The sequence below is a fragment of the Lissotriton vulgaris genome, chromosome 3_1 (genome assembly GCF_964263255.1).
Source record: "Lissotriton vulgaris chromosome 3_1, aLisVul1.2, whole genome shotgun sequence".
NCBI lineage: Eukaryota > Metazoa > Chordata > Amphibia > Caudata > Salamandridae > Lissotriton > Lissotriton vulgaris.
Window position 1 is genome coordinate 311,581,941 of NC_141689.1, and position 17,638 is coordinate 311,599,578.

The 17,638-nt window shown below is 44.0% G+C and overlaps 1 protein-coding gene across 2 annotated transcripts in view; it reads right to left on the minus strand.

The window, feature by feature from the left end:
- The window catches only part of AMACR (alpha-methylacyl-CoA racemase), a 508,826-nt gene that overhangs the window by 275,261 nt on the left and 215,927 nt on the right, over positions 1-17,638 (minus strand). For both annotated transcript variants that reach the window (XM_086960506.1, XM_086960507.1), the window contains one exon: positions 10,876-11,019. In XM_086960506.1, the coding sequence (XP_086816632.1) occupies positions 10,876-11,019 (144 nt within the window). The remainder of the gene's footprint in view (positions 1-10,875; positions 11,020-17,638) is intronic.

Genomic DNA, 17,638 nt, shown 5'->3' on the forward strand with positions numbered 1-17,638 from the left:
CCTGAGATCACAACAGATGCGCTTCAGAAGCGATGAGTGCAGAAGCAGAAAATAGCCTCCAGCGATCCCAATGGTAGCTTTGAGGACCTGATGGTGCCGAAATTAATCCCCTATAAAAACTTGGCTTCTACTTGTAAGCGGGATTCGCCGAGCCTGACCCCAAAATTTCTAGAGGGCTCTAGAGCATTGTTCTTGTACAATAGCCCCTGGTAGCTTGAATGATCACCATGTACACCACCATACAGCCTACCTGACAACCTGCCTAAGATGGCGATTAACAGCAATTCTGAATCACTTCAGACGATCCTCAGCTTCCCAGGTGTTGCCTACCCCCCGTCATGCCTGACCCTATAATGGCGCCTGAATGGCCTTCCATGAAACTATGCCGATGCCCCACGGGCTGAAACTATAACTGTACTGACAGCGAAGTCCGAGTACCATTGGACGCTGTCCGGTGAAGCTGCCTTATGCAGCTATAGCGGATCCTGGCTCTGGGTCACCTCCTCAGCTGTCACCTACCCAGTCGGACACCGTACATTGTATTTCATGGTTCTTCGCTGTTTTATCCGTCTCTAGCCTTGACTGCTTTGTTCCCCTTGGAGCACTTTCCCCCTTCAGATCTACCTGACTCTGTTTTCCTCTCCCCGGTTTACCTTTCCCTCACTACCTTCCATTCCACATCTGATGTTTGTCCTGGATATGCTACGCGCTAATATCTTATAATATTGTGTAAGTTCACGTAACTGTAACTGATGTAACAATGTTCTGAAACAATGTCCTGTCTCATGTAAAGCGCTCTGATACCTCCGGGTCTAGCCAGCGCTATATAAAACTTTTCAAATAAAAAGATAACATTTGCAGGCACATTCAAACCTACTGGCATAGGATAGTGACAGACCTGAACAATGTCCTTGAGGCTCAACTTGGCTTGGATGTGAAGTTTCTCTTACTGGGTTTCTCCACGTATATTGATCTGCCAAGGCATAAGCTCCTGTTGGCTAACCTAGGGTTAGTAGTGGCCAAGAGAGATATAGCTAAAGGTTGGGGGGGCTCAGCGACCTCCCACATTCGTAGATTGGAGGTCCGTAATGGATCTACATATGGTTGCAGAAAAAGCGGTTTACAAGGCAAGAGGGTGCCCTCGTAAATTCCGGAAAATGTGGACGCCCTGGATAGTCTACAATGGCCTGGACTTAGACACTGACGAAGGAGTAACAGGCCTCACACAAAGCAGGTCAGAGACCAGACATTAACAACTGTGACAAATTGCCCACTCTTGGCAAATATACTTTTGTTGGGTAAAACCCTTGTATCTCTATGTATATGTCACTGGTTTCATCATGTGTCCCTCATTGGAGATTTATCTGCAACGCCTTCGGTTCATAAATACACCTTGCTGCTCACTGTTGTACCTATATTATGCAATCTTCTGCCTACTGTAAAGTGCTCTGATATCCTTCGGGATCTTGTTCGCGCTATATAAAACTTTTATAAATAAATATTGATATCACTTTTCACCTGGATGTTTCATTTATTAAAAAAACAATAAAAATATAATACAAATTAAAAAAATGAAATTATCTAGATGTGCCAGCACTTAATACTACCTTGCACAAAACAAAACCTATCTGAGTACAATGCATGGAAATAGATCATGCGGTGATAAATAACTGGCTGAAGAAGGCTCTCTTCCTTTGAAGGCAAAAACCAACAATAGAATTCATCCTCCTGCCCCTTGCTTTAATGACACACTTTATCCAGAGAAGAAAAAATGTAACAGCTTGGAAAGACGCGGGACCAAAAACTATGAAGTAGAAGCTAAAATTAACTATGAATTGCCGCTTAAGGAATATCATGCCCTTTGTAGAAAGGCAAAAGCTGCCTATTAGTCTGAGAAAATCTCAAGGGCCTAGAATTGTTTGAAAACCTTATTTGAAGTAATCAAGGAATTGGCAGATGCTAATAAGCGGTCCCCTGCAGCTAGCCAGTCTCAGTGCTCAGAACTAGCACAATTCATTATTATGAAAGTCACTACTATCCAAATACAGTTAGAGGAGAACCAGCAGTCCAGGGTCAGTGAGAAGAAATTAGACACTACTCCTCATCTCGCCTCTATATACGAATTTCAGCCCCACCCTCTGACATACCGTAGCTTGTCCAAGAGATGGAGGCTTGGCCTCTGATGGAATATGAGGGTTTCCTGTCCATTCTACCGGCTATTAAATCGGGATTTCCATTGGACCCTCTCCCTCCGGCCAGGCTGGAGCTTTTGGACAGAGACTTGCTACAAGTGGTGCTCGACCTGCTGCATGGTTCCATCAAAGAGGGTCATATGCCACAAACATGGAAACATGCCATGCTAGTCCATTATTAAAAAAGCCTAATCCCGACCCACTTATTTGGGCTTACTATAGGCACATTTCTCTGTTGCCAATCTTTGTTAAGATTTTAAAAAAACATGCAAATTTAAATCTGACCATCTAGACGGAACTCATCACTTGCTACATCCATCTCAATCAGGGTTCAGAAAGGGTCATAGCATGGAGTCGGACTTACTAGGGGTCACGGAACACATAAAACGTCGTCTGGATGAGGGAAACACTGTAGCTTTGGTATTGCTGAAATTGAGTGCAGCGTTCGAAACATTGCCCTATTCCATTCTGCTGAATAGACTGGCATTCATTGGTCTGAAGGCCCCTGCTCGTGAATGGATAGTTTCTTTCTTTAAAACAAGGTCTTTCCAAGTATTTGCAGCAGATTCTCAGTCAGAGACGCAGACCCTCATTTCAGGAGTTCCCCAAGGTTCTGCATTAAGACCCTTGTTATTTAACCTATATGCCCGTCCATTGCCAGATGTGGTGGAGAGGTGTGGTCTCACGTTGTATTCATATGCCGATGAAACCCAAATTGTTTTTTCATTGACTTCCCATCAGAAACACTACACTGAGTCAATCAATTACAGACTCAAGCAGATTTTCTAATGGATGGACGCAATCTGCTCAAACTGAGTGAGGATGAAACGGAGGTTGTGATCATGGGAAAAAATACTCAACTTTGGGGTCCAAAATTTTGGCTGGCTTCCTTAGGCACTGCTCCCACTCCCTCTCAAAAAGTAAAAAGCTTTTGTGTTTGGCTAGATGGGGATCTGCCTATCCTTCCCAAGCAGCCATAGTGGCATAAACCTGCTTCGCAGTAATGAAGTGGGTAAAAACAAATTGTTGGCCTCTTCCCTATCTAGCTATGAGGGCGCTTTTTCAGGATCTCATTCTTTCTAGGTTGGATTATGGAAATGTCCTGTACCTTCGGGCGGACAAGGCAGCCCTCTGCCAACTTCAGGTGGTACACAATGCTGCTGCTAGGCTTCTCACTTGTTCTTCAGGAAGGACTGCGGCCTCCCCTATCCAGAGAAAATTACATTGGTTACGGATCGAAAAAAGAATACATTTTAAAACCCTTTGCTATATGTTTAAAGCCAAGGCTAGGCTAGGCCTGAATACATTTAAGAGTTAGTCTTCATAGATATTTCCACGTAATATGAGATCTGCAGACCAGGAACAATATTGTGTACTTAGAATACATCAGGCATGTTCAGGTGGGCGCTCTTTCTCCTACTTGGGTCCAAAAATGTGGAATGCCTAACCTCAGTATATGAGGAACTGCACCTCCTTACTAAAGTTCTGTAAAACTCTTAAAAACAGGGCTCTTTTAATGGTAGTGTCTTGAGTCATGCCACAGTAGAGCTTAGTACTGAGAAACCCATGGGTAGCTGTGCACTTTACAAATGGCATAAGAAAAGCTAAAGATAGCACACGAGAATGGAGAAGCTGAAAAGTAAGCCAATTAAATGAGATTGATGAAGAGAGGGAGAAGTGTGGGAGGGATATAGGGATATATTAAAAATTCCTAGGAAAACATATGTATTAGACTTGGGGGAAATGTGACAGAATGAGGAGAGGTAGACTCAGCAACTGGGGAGAGTGAATGAGTATGGCGTAGGCTTTCCTGTTTTCAGTTTCTATTTGTTGTACATTCTGGTGGGTTTTTTTCAGTTTTTTTAATACTCAAAAAAACAATGGTTATCAGGGGTTGCACAGTTTTGTGCCATTGAAAACAACAGAAGTAGTATTTTCCGGTGTTTATGGAATTTTAATTTAATTTTAATCATTGCTTGCTTTCTGCACTGATAGTGCATGTGTATAGATAGCATGCGCACAGGGTATATGAGGTCCAAGTACATTTTTACTGCACCAGAATGGACTACAAAGTCAATAGCTTTCTTCTTTAACTCTGAAGATTGTAAAGATGCTTTCAGCATGCCATCTACCATCCAGCAAGTGACAAGGATCTATTACTGTGAAGCACTTCAGCTCAGGTAACTGTTTTGACAGACCATCATACAACCTTTTCACATACGTAGCTGAATTACTGCTAATACAAACAATATCACTCCATTCTGTTATTGAACTTGGTAGGAACTTTTTGCAGCAGCATCCCAAGTGACACTGCGTTCCATGTACCAAACGTCTGGTGTCATGTTTTCACCACTATCTCATGCTTGGTGACAATATTCTTTTCACATATACCTGTCACTACTTCTTGCATTGAATGTTTAAAGCTTGGGGTGTTTGATAATTCACTTACAATCAATACTAACTCACTAGAAAAGGATTTGACCCATTTTCTGTCTGTGGGTAAATGTGATGTTACATATTAGGAAAGAATCTAGCCAATTTCTATATCAGTGAAATCAAATGTAGCCAAAATATCAAATATGATTTAGATATTTTCCGATTCTCTACAGTTGATAAAATAACTAAATAAGCCCTAAACATGTTTCTAAACCCTGCATCTTTAGACCAAAGACCACAAAACTGAAAAAAGCAGAAGGAAGAAGAGACAATGTTTTTGTGACACACTTAAAAAACAAAACTCAAGCAGAAATGTTAGTAATGCTACCTGGTATAACAAAGTTACATTGTATTGGACCCTTCAGGAAGAAATGAAAGAAATGTCTTTCACTCATCTTTTTCTTTCTTTGAATGGCACTTAGTTTGTGGTTGCAATGGTGTTTTTTCAGTGTTTATATGTTTACACCGGTGATGGCTATTTTCCTTTCGGTGGGGTTTTATCAGTTATTATAGGTTTAAACCTAAAACCAGAATGTGGTTATTGGTTGAAGGGATTATGAGCTCTTCTCAACCAATAGCCACAATCCTTGCCATGGTGAACCACACAAGTCACTAAATTAACCTGTGCTTAACCCTCTGGTAGCTTGGCACAGAAGTAGTCAGGGTTTACTTGGAGTAAAGTATTTATGCAGCACAAAAGTGAAAACACAATACAAGAAAAACCCCATATGAAGTTAGAAACAGAGTATAATTGTAATAAGTTATTTGACACCACAATGACAAAACTCTTTAAGTAGAACCAGAGTGTAGGAAAGTAGGATCTGCTTCTTATGGTTACCCCCACTTTTTGCTTCATGTTTCACTGTTTTTGACTAGTCTGACTGAGATACTGCTAACCAGGACCCCGGTCTATCTGCTTTCTCCCAAAAATGTTATGTCATTTACTTAGGTACACTCCAGTTTGGATACTGCGGTACCCAGGTCAGTCCCTAGTATATGATTCACATATACCCAGGGCATGGGTACCACAGAGGCCTCCCTTGGGCTGAAGCATGTAGTATGCCACCCATGAAAGGCCATGCAAAATGGAACAGGCCTGCCATTGCAGCCTGTGTAATATGGTCCATACACCAAATGTTTACTATATCTATAGGTCACTGCACTTAAACCTATAAGTCACCCCTATAGCATGTCTTGACAATCCTGAAGGCAAGGTGCCGGGTTTTATGACCCGGACAGCACAAAATGGTTGCTGCCGATCACATATGCATTTCTGCCCTCCTGCTTAAGAGCCAAGCTTGAGCAGAGGAAGGAAGCAAAAAAAGGCATCCTGTCACAGGGAGGTGTGACCATTTCCCTGAAAGGATTTAGTGTACTGGAGCTGGGTGGGTGCACTTTCAAAGTGCCTGAAAGTCTGCTCGAGGGGCACATTTGGTGTCCCTGTGCATAGTCCAGTTCAGACCAGCCCTGGGAGCCGTTGGCTCCTGCTCTGGCGCAAAACTGGACAAAGAACATGGGAGTAACCTCCCCACTGTCCTGACCCTCCCCTGGCAGGGTCCCCTGAATCTGTCCAACCCTCTCCCTTGGAGTGAAGGAGTCACTACCTTGCATTCGCAGGCACCGTAATACAACTGACCGATCTGCTGATCCTGAGCTCCTGCGGACCCCAAAGGCTCCAGCAACACAGGAGGTGTGTTCCAACATTCCTTGAGGTCGAGCTGCCCTCTCACCAAATTTGAGGCCAGCATCCCTCATGAGGACTGCATAACCCGAACCCCTGTGCACCGCGTACATATGCTTGTTGGCGTTCCCCAACCAAGTGCATTGGGCTATCGAGAAGCCCAACCTCTGAGCATATTTTGTACAAAGGACTTTGGCCTCCATGCACTCTGTGGCCTGCAAGCTGGTGTTTTGTGAAACTACTAGCGGTCCCCTTGTGACTCCTGAGCCTCCGGCCTGTGGGTCTATTTGAGGGACAACACTGATTTTCTTGGGCTTCCCTGCTGCAGGCCTGCCCTGACTCCCCTTGCTGTAGTGAGTCTCCTAGTCCTTGCTGGGCCAGACCGAGACATTCTTCGACCGTCTTCGTGTGTTGCAGCTGCCAAGGCTTGTTGGTGCTTCCGCCAGACACCGACCCCTCAGCACTTGAAATCCTTTGTGGGACAGCTTGTATCCGGTTCCTGGCTGTCCTCGACGTCTCCTGGTCCCTGCAGCTGTAGAGTCAAGGTCTCCAGCTTCACACCTGAAGCACCCGACATCTGTTAGCATTCATATACCGAGGCCCTGATCACTCCTGAGTGACCCTGACTCGGTCCCCTCTGATTTCAGATTCCTTCCTTCAAGAATCCACCTGTGGGTTCCACCAGACACTTTTCTTTTTTCCAGCAGTGGCCATTCTTTGAAGACTCCCATTGAGAACAATGGCAGTTTCCGACACCACTTCGACCCTATGCACTCGGCTTCGCTGGGATAGGTAACACTGGTACTTCGGTATCCACGGGTGGGGTGGCTCTCCATCCAACCTTCTATGCGCTAAAGGGTTTCTTCGTAATCCACTTAGAATAGTCTTTAACACTAAAACTGCAACAGCAACTCTCCCATTGAACTGTAGGTAGCACGTGTTTGTGTTCTCACACTGCACTCGTCCTCCGCGGGGTCCCTACTTACTCACCTTAGGTGGTTCCTTGGGGTCCCAGAGATTCTACACCCACTAGACACGGTCTTGACTCGAGTCGTAGTTCTTATACTACTATTTTAGTATATGGTTTGGTTTCCCCCTGGAGCCCACTGTGTAGTAGTGCTACTTACGATTGTTTCTGTGCTACAGTATTGTGTGCTTTGTGTTTATCTGCGTGTCACTGTGAGGTATTTAGGGTGTGTTATAACAATAAATACATATTTTCCTAACTACTGTGTGGTTCTCCTTTCATTTAACCAATACTATAAGGTTGCATTCTGGTAAAACAAGCTGCTTAACATTCCTTCCAGGGTATGCCTGAAGGCTGCTCTCCACAGCTACCACTTGGATAGTTTTCAAAGGTTATCTTTGACCTCTTAAATCACCATAAGGTTTGTTTGGACTAGTGCAAAGTTTAAACTGAAAAACAGCCCCTAAATGTTCAAAATGCCAATTGCATGAATCTGGTCGAGTGAGACCAGGGAAACATTGAAAGTCTTATCACGATGGAGAGTGGTTGGGCTACAAAGAGTGGATTGGGCAAGGATAGGCAAGCAGGTATGTCCCGGTCTCCTCTCGGTTCTGAAAGCACTTTGAGACAGAAAGGTTTTTATGTCCCAAGCTTTGGATATTGGCTATCTGGACACCTTTAGCATCACGTCTAAGGGTAGAGGATGGGGCAGCCACTAGGAGGACCAGGACTCACTCAGGCTGAGTCCAGGTGTGGGTCCAAGAGGATTGGAGCCTTTGCTGCCCCAGAGGCTTTGATCAGGATGCCAGCCACCTACCCCTTAGAGTTACTCTGGTAGTACTGGGTTCAAGCATAATTGCAGGTCTCAGCCAAGAGGGCAGACGTCTGGCACACAGAGTAGACTTCAGGCAGCAGGGTAGTCTTTCCTGGTGCAGCAAGGCAGTTCTCTGAAGTACACAGCAGGCCACAGCAGCTGCCAATCTTCTGAGAGTCCTTCCACAGGTCTAGGTGTGAACTGAAGAGTGGGTTTGAGGGTCCTATTTTAATACTTGCTACCCCCTTTGGAGTGGGAGATACTTTTGAAAGCCCCGCTCCCACTCACAGAAGTGTCTGGAATCCCCCGTTTCCCTGCCCTGTTCCAGTTTGTCTGCACGCACAATAGGCTAGTGTGAAGGTGTGTGTGTATGAAGGTTTTTGTAGGGGGTGTGCGTGAAGGTGTGTGTCTAGGGGGTGTGTGTGGGGGCACGTGTGTGTGTCTTTGTGTGTCCTTGTGTGTCTGTGTGTGTGTGTGTGTCTTTTGAAGTGGAAGTGGGACTGCTCACAGCTTCACGTCCCCATCCTGCCTGAGATGGCCCATTCAGGTACACTAGTCCCTCTTTTTGGTGGCTCTCTGGGAGGAATCCACAAAGGCTAACTACATCGTTGTGACTTGCTTTGGTTGCTATGCATCCTTCCAAGAGTTTCATGCTCCTGCTTCTCAGCCAGAGTGTGAGGTGATCTGGAATGTAGAGTGTTGGTGGGATAGATTATCAGTTGGTTATTGGTCTAGTGGCAGAATGCCGTCCTGATGGGGCTTTATCATCATCTTACTTTCTTGAAATGATGCTCCTAAAAACCTATTTATAATATGCTCCACAGCTTCCAGACTTTGATTACAACACCAGCGGCAAGAATGGGATTCCAATCCACGCGTCAGCCTGCAGTCCAGTAGCCGATATGGAGTGTACCCAAGTATTCACCATGTCTAATTTAGGGAAGAAGCACAGAGGCTGGGGTCCTTATTAGCAAGATCTCAATCAGACTAGTCACAAAAACATTATGACACCAGCAAAAATTGGGGGTGACCATGAAAGCAGACCCTACTTTCCTACACCACGTACTGATTAATGTGTACAGACCACACACAGCGACATCACACCCTATTATAAATCGAGGAGTTACAATTGAACTCTTATGGAATTGTGCCATGTCTTCCGAGATTTACAGGACATCGATCATATAAATATGTATATTTTTTAATATATGGTAACATTGAGGAGTAGTATCAGCACACATTGTAGATACAGAAAATAATGTTTGAACGTATAAGCATGGGTTTCCACACGTGCACACTATTCGAATCCTTATTATGCAGCACCAAGACACAGGTGCTTTGTTGCTGTTTGTGGTCTGCACACAGCAATCAGTATGGCTGTGTTTATTGTATTTTGTAGCCCTGAAAAAGTCGTGGGGGAATCCGTATAGGACGAATCATCTGTTAGCTGGGAATGAGAAGAAAGAAAAAAAAGATAAAACAAGAAGAAGAATCAATGTTTACTAACTGTCCCTTCAATTTGTGATATATAGCGTGTGCTCAAGGGTTGTGTTTTTAAAATTGCAGTGTCCTTAGGATCTCATTTAATGGGGTAGGGTGAGTCCTCCTTCCTTTAGAGAACCGCAACATATACAAAGGCTCATCCTACTATCACAAAAATGTTATTTATTTTCACCCCAACGGATAAGCTTACTGGGAGCCATTTGAAAATCTTCCTCAGCACCTTCAAAGGTATGGAAGTATGAGGCAGTGAGGCTGTCGACTTGGGCGGTTATGTACAGTCGACAACGATCCAGAGAGTCTTGGTGTGGGTGTTGGGGTGCATGTCAGTCCTAGCTTGGTTGGCCACCATGTTGAGTCCCGCTGTGAAATGCTCTCCCTGGAGATCATGATTTTGATCTTGTCGGTGATCAGTTTCAGACAGCTGGTTTTCATCAGTGGGTGACTTCAGTCGTGCAGGCACTGAACTTGGTCAGGGTACAGGGTGTGTTGTCTATGATCATTTGAGATGGCCTCAGATGCTCGAATCATGCACCAAACCATGCCAATAAGAAATTTAAAAAAAAATCCTAACAGGTATGCATAAAGATAATGAAATGATGGCATTGTACCAATGAATGTGCAATTAGTTATCTTGAATTATTGGCAGCAATAATGCATACAATTATTTCGCTCCTAAAACCCAATTTATTTTCCAGGGCCTAACTATTACAGAAATCTGTGTTTGCTTTTGTCTTAGGTATTCAGGAGTAGTTCAAAGCATCCGTCCAATTTTTCTCTTTCCGACTATCAACAGCATACTTTTTCAGCTTCTTCAAACCTGTATAGTTCTATAATTTACAGCAAGACATCAACTTTTCTTAAGTTATTTTTAAAACATGCAGCTTCTTGCTCGGTAGTGATTTTGTAGGGTTAAGAAGAGGCTGAACCGATGTATCCGGTCAAGAATTCATCAGTGAGGTTATTTTTGTTCTGGTTTTAGGTTCTGCTGCATTTTAGATAGGTTATTAAATTATGCCCCGGACTACGAATCCAGTTTTTTTTGTTGCAGTTTACTACTAACAAAATGTATACCATGAAAAGCCGATGGAAAAGGTGGGATTCAAGTTCCAATTTGCTAAAAAAAGTTATGTTGCAATGTGCATATTGGTATAATAAACATTTACATCATATGCTCTGGTTTGCACATTTACAGAAAGAAATGTTTGGCTCTGACCTTCAAACTTTGTCCACAGGGCAATGGTTAGGCAAATAATAAGTAAATCAGTCTAATCATTAACTTTACCTGAAAGGGCCAAGTAGTTGATATCATGTCCTGCGACAGTGGCATATCTTCCTGACTGGCCGTATCCAGTTAATCGGGCATAAATTAGTTTTGGATTGTCTCGCAGCAATATTTCTGGTCCGAGTCCCAGCTTTTCCATAACACCTTCAAAGAAACGCAACATAAATTTTAGTTTGGCCTATACACAACAGTACATTTATGGAACTTGCACATAAATACCAAACCGCGCCTGTTCTACAAGGCGTCACTGCGACTGAGCAGCAGGAAAGTTCCTTTCAATCGATTCACTAGATTAATATGGATTCTGCCACATATTTGGGTATATCACAATTATCAACTCACAGATAGGTACCATGACGTTGGCATGAAGAGGCCCATGAATGACACCTTCAGACACGTCTGGGTCCATTATTGGCAAGCAGCACTTGCCATGAACGGAATTTTAGGCACATTCATAAAACGATAACTGATGACTTGGGCCCCTTTGTAGTCAAGCAAACAGATGATTCGACAAATAAAATAAAGTCTTTTCTTATGATGTTGGAAATTTGGGATTTAAATTCAAGGTGTTCTCTTCTTTGTCAATGTCCCGTACTCTTACCAAAAAAAGTTTTGTGTAAAATTGTGCCTTTTTTTATTTGCCCACTACAGTGTACAAAAAATCTATGGGTGTAATGCATGAATTAATCCCTGCCACTGGTAACCTCTCAGGCCGCATCCCAGTTCATTTTTATTTTGCACACAAGGCCCCCTCAGTTTGGACCCAGCCGTATGCAAATAAGTCTTGACCCTGCTCCAACGGTAATAGTCCAGCTCGAACTGCCAGGGCAGGTCCTCCCTGAAACAGAACACAAGCAACCCATAATCAGTTTTGCCCTAGCTAGGGCTCATCAGCCAGGTATGTTTAGGGGCCAGTGACAGAGAGTGCACAGGACCCACACATGGCATACTCATCCCATTTAGGGTGACACACTGAGGTATACAAAATAGTAATTTGCAATGCAATAGGTCTCGCATTTTCCCTAAGTTTGAGCTATTGGCATTGTAAATGACAATGACTTATTTATGTTTTTGTTTTTAAAACCTAAATAAAATACATTCTCATTTACAATGCCAATAGCTTAAAGTATTGCAAATGGGAGACCTATTGCATTGAAAATGCTTGTTTAATTATGCGAATAGTGAATAATATTGTTCACTGTTAGCGTTATATAAAATGGAGTATATTAGCTAAAATATGAACCTATCTGGAAGCGAAGGTAAGCAAACCTGTAACACCAGCCAAACTGTGTGAACCATGTATGTCGGCAGGGATGGAGAGAGTGGGTCTAAGCAAGAAGAAGGCCTGCAGGTGGGGACGACTGTTATTGGTACTCCAAGTTAGATCCTGAGCGCGAGACATTTGAGAGGCAATGATATGTAGCTTGAATCAACATTGAAATGTGAGTATAATACTGTATGACCAGGGAAACACATATGCAAAGGGGGGGATTTTGATGTGGCAGAGGTGAAAAACATAGTGAACTCCATGGGCGTACAAAGTGTGGGGGATGCAAGGCAGTGCTTAATTTGTGCCGGTGCTTTCCGGGGCTTAGCACCGGCACTTAATTCTTAGGGCCGGGTCTACACTCCGTATTGACTTCTTCAAGTTCACCCGTGTTTCCCAGGGAACGTTGTATGCGGCATAGGCGCAAGCCTTATTACGAGGCTCATTCCGCCACTCAGTGAAGGACTGCCCGAGAGCACACAGCTGAGCGAGAAATGCATGCAAATGCTCCTCCCTAAGGCTACCGGAATATACATAGTTCTGTTCTTCCCGGCTGTAATTACGTCCCTGGTCCCTCCTGCTTAAAAAGCTGGGCAGCCCCCGTAGCAGGTCAGCCTTCTCAAAAAGGCACCTCCCCCGCACTCTAACTTCCGCCCGCCTCTCTGCTACTGCTTCCTGCCCGGCCTGCAGTGATCTCTGGATATCACTCTCTCTTGATAGTGGAAATAGGCGGGCATTTTCATTTCGAGAGGGAACATATGAAAATAAATGATACAGTGGCTCCATGCCTGCTAATTAAGTCTTGACCCCTGTCTGCCACGGGTGCCACCGAACTGTCCTTACAAGCCCCGGGAACGGAAGCAACTGTTACCACTGTAAGAAGAGTGGGCAAGTGTGAGGTGCAGCACCTTCTATATCACGTTTCCTTTCAGGGCACGAAACGGGGTACCATGCGTGTGTATGGCATCCCCCCACTTATTTTCCAGGGTGGCTTGATAAGAGCCCGCCAAACCACGCATTTCCGGGGCAAACTAAAAAGCTTGGCGGCAGGAGAGAGATTTAAAAATCCTGAGGGGATCGCAGGATTGCTCTTGCAGATGAAGGAGGAAGAGAAGTGTGTTTAACAGTAAAGACAGAAGTTGTGTGTGCTTAAAAAAAGACAATTTGCCAGGAGCAGAAGAACTTGTAACTTCCGTCAGGAGGAGAGATCCGAAAAAAAGGAATTTGTTTTTCATGCACTTTTTTTGCTTCAAAGAAGTGGATGCAGACGAGCTCTGGAAACGATCACATTCTCGAAGCTGGAATGGTGCAAACGTTGAGCATTTAAAAGTTCATACCTATGCGGTGACCTTTGGATTTGTATAGTTGCTGTCTTCGCTGGCCCAGCAAGCCTCTGCTTGGGAGTTTGCTCTTCGGTTTTGTTTTTTTACAGTTGAGAAAGTGCGAGAAAATCACCTTAGAAAGGTACGTCCCGACTGTTCATGTGTTCACCTGTGTTATGCTGTTGCAATTTCTCTCCCGTCTATGAAAAATGCTGCCCGTTTGGGAAGTTTATATTTTGTACAAAAAAAAGCTAAATGGGTATCTTTACTGAAACATGACATTAATTTGCATTTCACGCACTGGTCTGTTTATGCGGTTGGCTTGTGTTAAACCATTATGCAGCACGGGGGAAAGCCGTTGCGGTGTCCGAGGCCGCTCAGCCCTCAGGAGCAGAGTACAGTGAAGTACAATTGCTTTTAGATGACAGTCCAGGGACAGGATGTGTGCTGAGGATGGGGGTGGAGGCACCGGCCACATTGTACATGGAGAGCAGCAATTTGCCGATCATTAGCGCATTAGCAATGAGCTACTCATTTGTCTGGGTGAGGGAGGGACGGGTCTGCTGTGAAACTTGGGAAAGGGTAGTAATGGTTACTGTACTCTCGTGACAGTCTGCTTAATGTTCTGGTACGTTTCAGTGGTGCTGGTGGTCCACAGTTTTTATGGTCCTTATTTCCTGTTTGTTGCACTTCACCCGATGTCTCTAAGCGTAATATTATATATTACTACAGCAGCCCCTCCCTGCTAGTTAATGCATGTATATGCCTCGGCATCACTACTTCCATTAGTGCACACAAGTTTATTTTTTTACCTTCTCGTGAGTGCAATAGTCATTTACTGTTTCCACCCTTTTCCTGAATTGTTACTAACAGGTATTTGTACCTCGTATTACATCTGACTTTTGAGGATGTGAGGGAGCTAATAAAGTGGGTGGAGCCAGTGGGGAAAATGGGCGGAGCCGGAGAAAAGTAGGTGTGGCCACCAGCAAACATTTGAGCACCTGCACTTCATATTTTACAAATTAAGCACTGATGCAAGGGATATGTCCCCACCTCCAGATTTTGGAGATGGGGGACACGGGTGGGGGGACGAGGAACCAAAATAATTTCCCCTCTCCCTTCCGAGATTAGCGGTGCCATTAGCGCACAAAAGAGCTTCCTCAAATGGCCCTGCATTGGCCCTGTGACCTTTCTCCAGTCATTGAGGCCACCTGCCCTTTGATATGCTTCACCCTCCACAGAAAGAGACAATGCCTATGGATAAGGTTTGGCCGCTCTGAGACAGCAGAGAAGGAAACAAGGATGTTATTAGCACAGATATTAAATCATAAAATTCTCATACATTTTGTGAAAAAACATGATTGATTTTACAGGGGCAAGCGCTGCCGTCTCTGCAGTGGTATCACTGATGTGTACAGGATGCAGACAGCGGTGTGAATCCGGCCCTGGTGGAGACTCGAGTCTTCCTTGTACGCAAAGCACAGTAGGTAAGGCTTCCTTAAAAAAACAAAGTGCGGTCAATTGAAAATTGATTGCATCCCTTAGGGCACTCTTGTGTCGGAGGATTTCATACCTCCCATTTTTGAAAAAACAGTCTTCATGGACTTATTCAAGTTTGTGGATAACGTTTTAATCCAATAGAAGCATTAAAGTTTGTTTTTTCACATACTCATTGTGAATCTTGAAATCAATAATTATTTCCTCCAGCTCCAATGCATTTCGGGCTGAAGCTCTTCATCTGGGAGCATCTAAAAAAAACGACATATGAAAACACCTATGTATAATCTTCCTAGTGTTTAAACAAAATATCAATGTAAATGAATACCAATACAAATGCAGTTAGAGTGCACACTCTACAGATAACATAAGGATACAAATGTAACAAAAACATGATATTATCTACAAGTGGTTTCAGTTAGCGGGTGAACGAGAACAACATAAACATGCTGTGAAGTGAAAGTGAGGGAAACGGCTTTGTAACGAGTGAAACATGGGGTATAGTATTACGCTGTTATACGATGCCACGTGTACTAGGGTCGAATAAAACGGAAAATTCTTAAGCTAAACCAAACTGAGCGAGAAATGGAGCTCATGGTAAACGGGCGCTTAATGCTGCAAATGTTAAACGTGGAGACGAAGGAGACTGTCCAGAACTGATGTCCCCACAGGGGGGTTTACTAAGGTGGTTATAGGTAACAGGAAAATTCGATCCGTTCATTTAATCCATGTGGTTTCATGGATTGAAGTCTATAGATCCAGTAGTTTTCTCTTTTGAGTAAGTATTTGTTATTATCACGTCCCTCAACTTAAATGATGACTTCCAAAATCATGTACTTCAGTTGTGAAACAGAATGTTTTTTGTCGTTGAAATGACTGGCTACAGTCGATTTTTGATTGTTGGTGCGAATGTTGGATTTGTGTTCATTAAGACTTAGTTTGATTTTTCACTCAGTTTTCCCAACATAAGTCTTTCCACATGGACATTTTAAAAGATAAACAACATTGCTGGAGTCACAAGTGGCTGTGACATGTAAAGTAATTTCGTGACCTTTCATCGGTTGTGTTATCTTGTTGCCCGTAATTGTATTGTTACAATTGTTGCAATTGTTACATGGTCTTGTACCTCTAGACTGTGGATGGATGGTTTTAGTTTGTTTTGAGGATTTCTCCCAGATTTTTTCCTCTCGTGTAAGCAAACAACGGTTGGGATTTGAACATGTCTTTGAAATCCGTTTCTAGTTGTAATAACGGCCAATGTTTCAGTACATAGTTCCTGAATGTCGTACTCACATTTGAAAATTTAGAACAAATCAAGGAGAGGAAAGAAGAGCTGGTTGAAGTAATGGCTTAGAGTCAAAAAGGGAATAAAAGAGGGGGAGGAGGCAGCGTCAGTGCAGGAGAAGTGAACTCTTGTTTAAAGAAAGGTGATAAAACGAAAGTAGCGCTTCACTAGCAAACTCTGTAAAGTGGCGCAAAAATTTGTTTGGTTGTAAATAAAACCAATCAGGCCATTATTTGTATTTTTAACTTTTTTTCTTTTTTTGGACTCCGTTCCAAAGCTGCCCTTAGGAATAGAACAAGTTATTAGCAAAACAAACAAGAGCAGTTAATGTTTCACCGCCGCCGGCCGAAAACCGGAAGTTCGCGAACGTCACGCCTCGTGGGGCAGGACTTCCGCTTCTGCGGGAAGCCTGCGCCCACGGAGTGGCTGGCCCAGGGGAGCAGTGGTGACGCGGGGCTCCCATGCCTGAGGGAGAGCCCCGCGTGTGCCAGGTGATGCAGCGGAGTGACGGAGCCTGTAACAGCGCAGGGAGGAAAGAGCCCGGTGAGTGGGGTGGTTGGGGGGGGGGGGGAGGAGGGGTGTGTGTGCGTGTCTGTGTGTGTGTGCGTGTGTGATTGATTGCAGGAGGCTGACTTGCCTCGGAAGCGGGACAGGAGATGTGTACGTGCTCGCACACATGCTGAAATCGCAGAGAGATCTGCGCGCCTGCCCATCCCCTGTCCCACTTCCAGAGCAAGTCGCTAACAATAGAGGCTTCGCGCTGCTTACACCAGCTCGACCTAAAAAGTAATGGATGGAATGCTTGGATTAGTCTCAGCCACTGGTAATCACTCGCTACATAGGGTGGGTATGCCCAGATGTAGGTTTAGTAGTACATAACATTAATAGCTCAAATGACTTCAAAGTCGAAAATGTCTTCTTTTTAAACTTACCAGAAGATTTGCAATAAAGCTTGTGCCAGCTGTCCCTGATATTTCTCCTTGAAGAGGACTTCAGCCCTATTTGATATTAATGGAGGCATCGCCCTTCTCAGCAGCATCCCAGAGATACATATGACACCCATGAAAAGCATTTGCCTTACAGCAGCACGACTCATTAAAGGTCTTCAGAAATATTACAAAATTACTCTAGTGCTGCATCCCCTTCAAGGCCTGCTGCATCATGAAAGAGGCCGTCAACAACCGTACCTCAAACTACCTGCCATTGAAGATGAAACATTCAGAGGGATTCACAAAGCACACAACAGCAGCAGTCCTGGACTAGAGATCAGATGGTAGGGGAAAGATAATCAGAGGTTAGCCTTTTTCCTGTTATGCCTCGGGTATGTGGGATTCCTAACCAACCGCAATCTACAAGATAACTTTCCTTAAACACTTCAGAAAGGAACTAAAT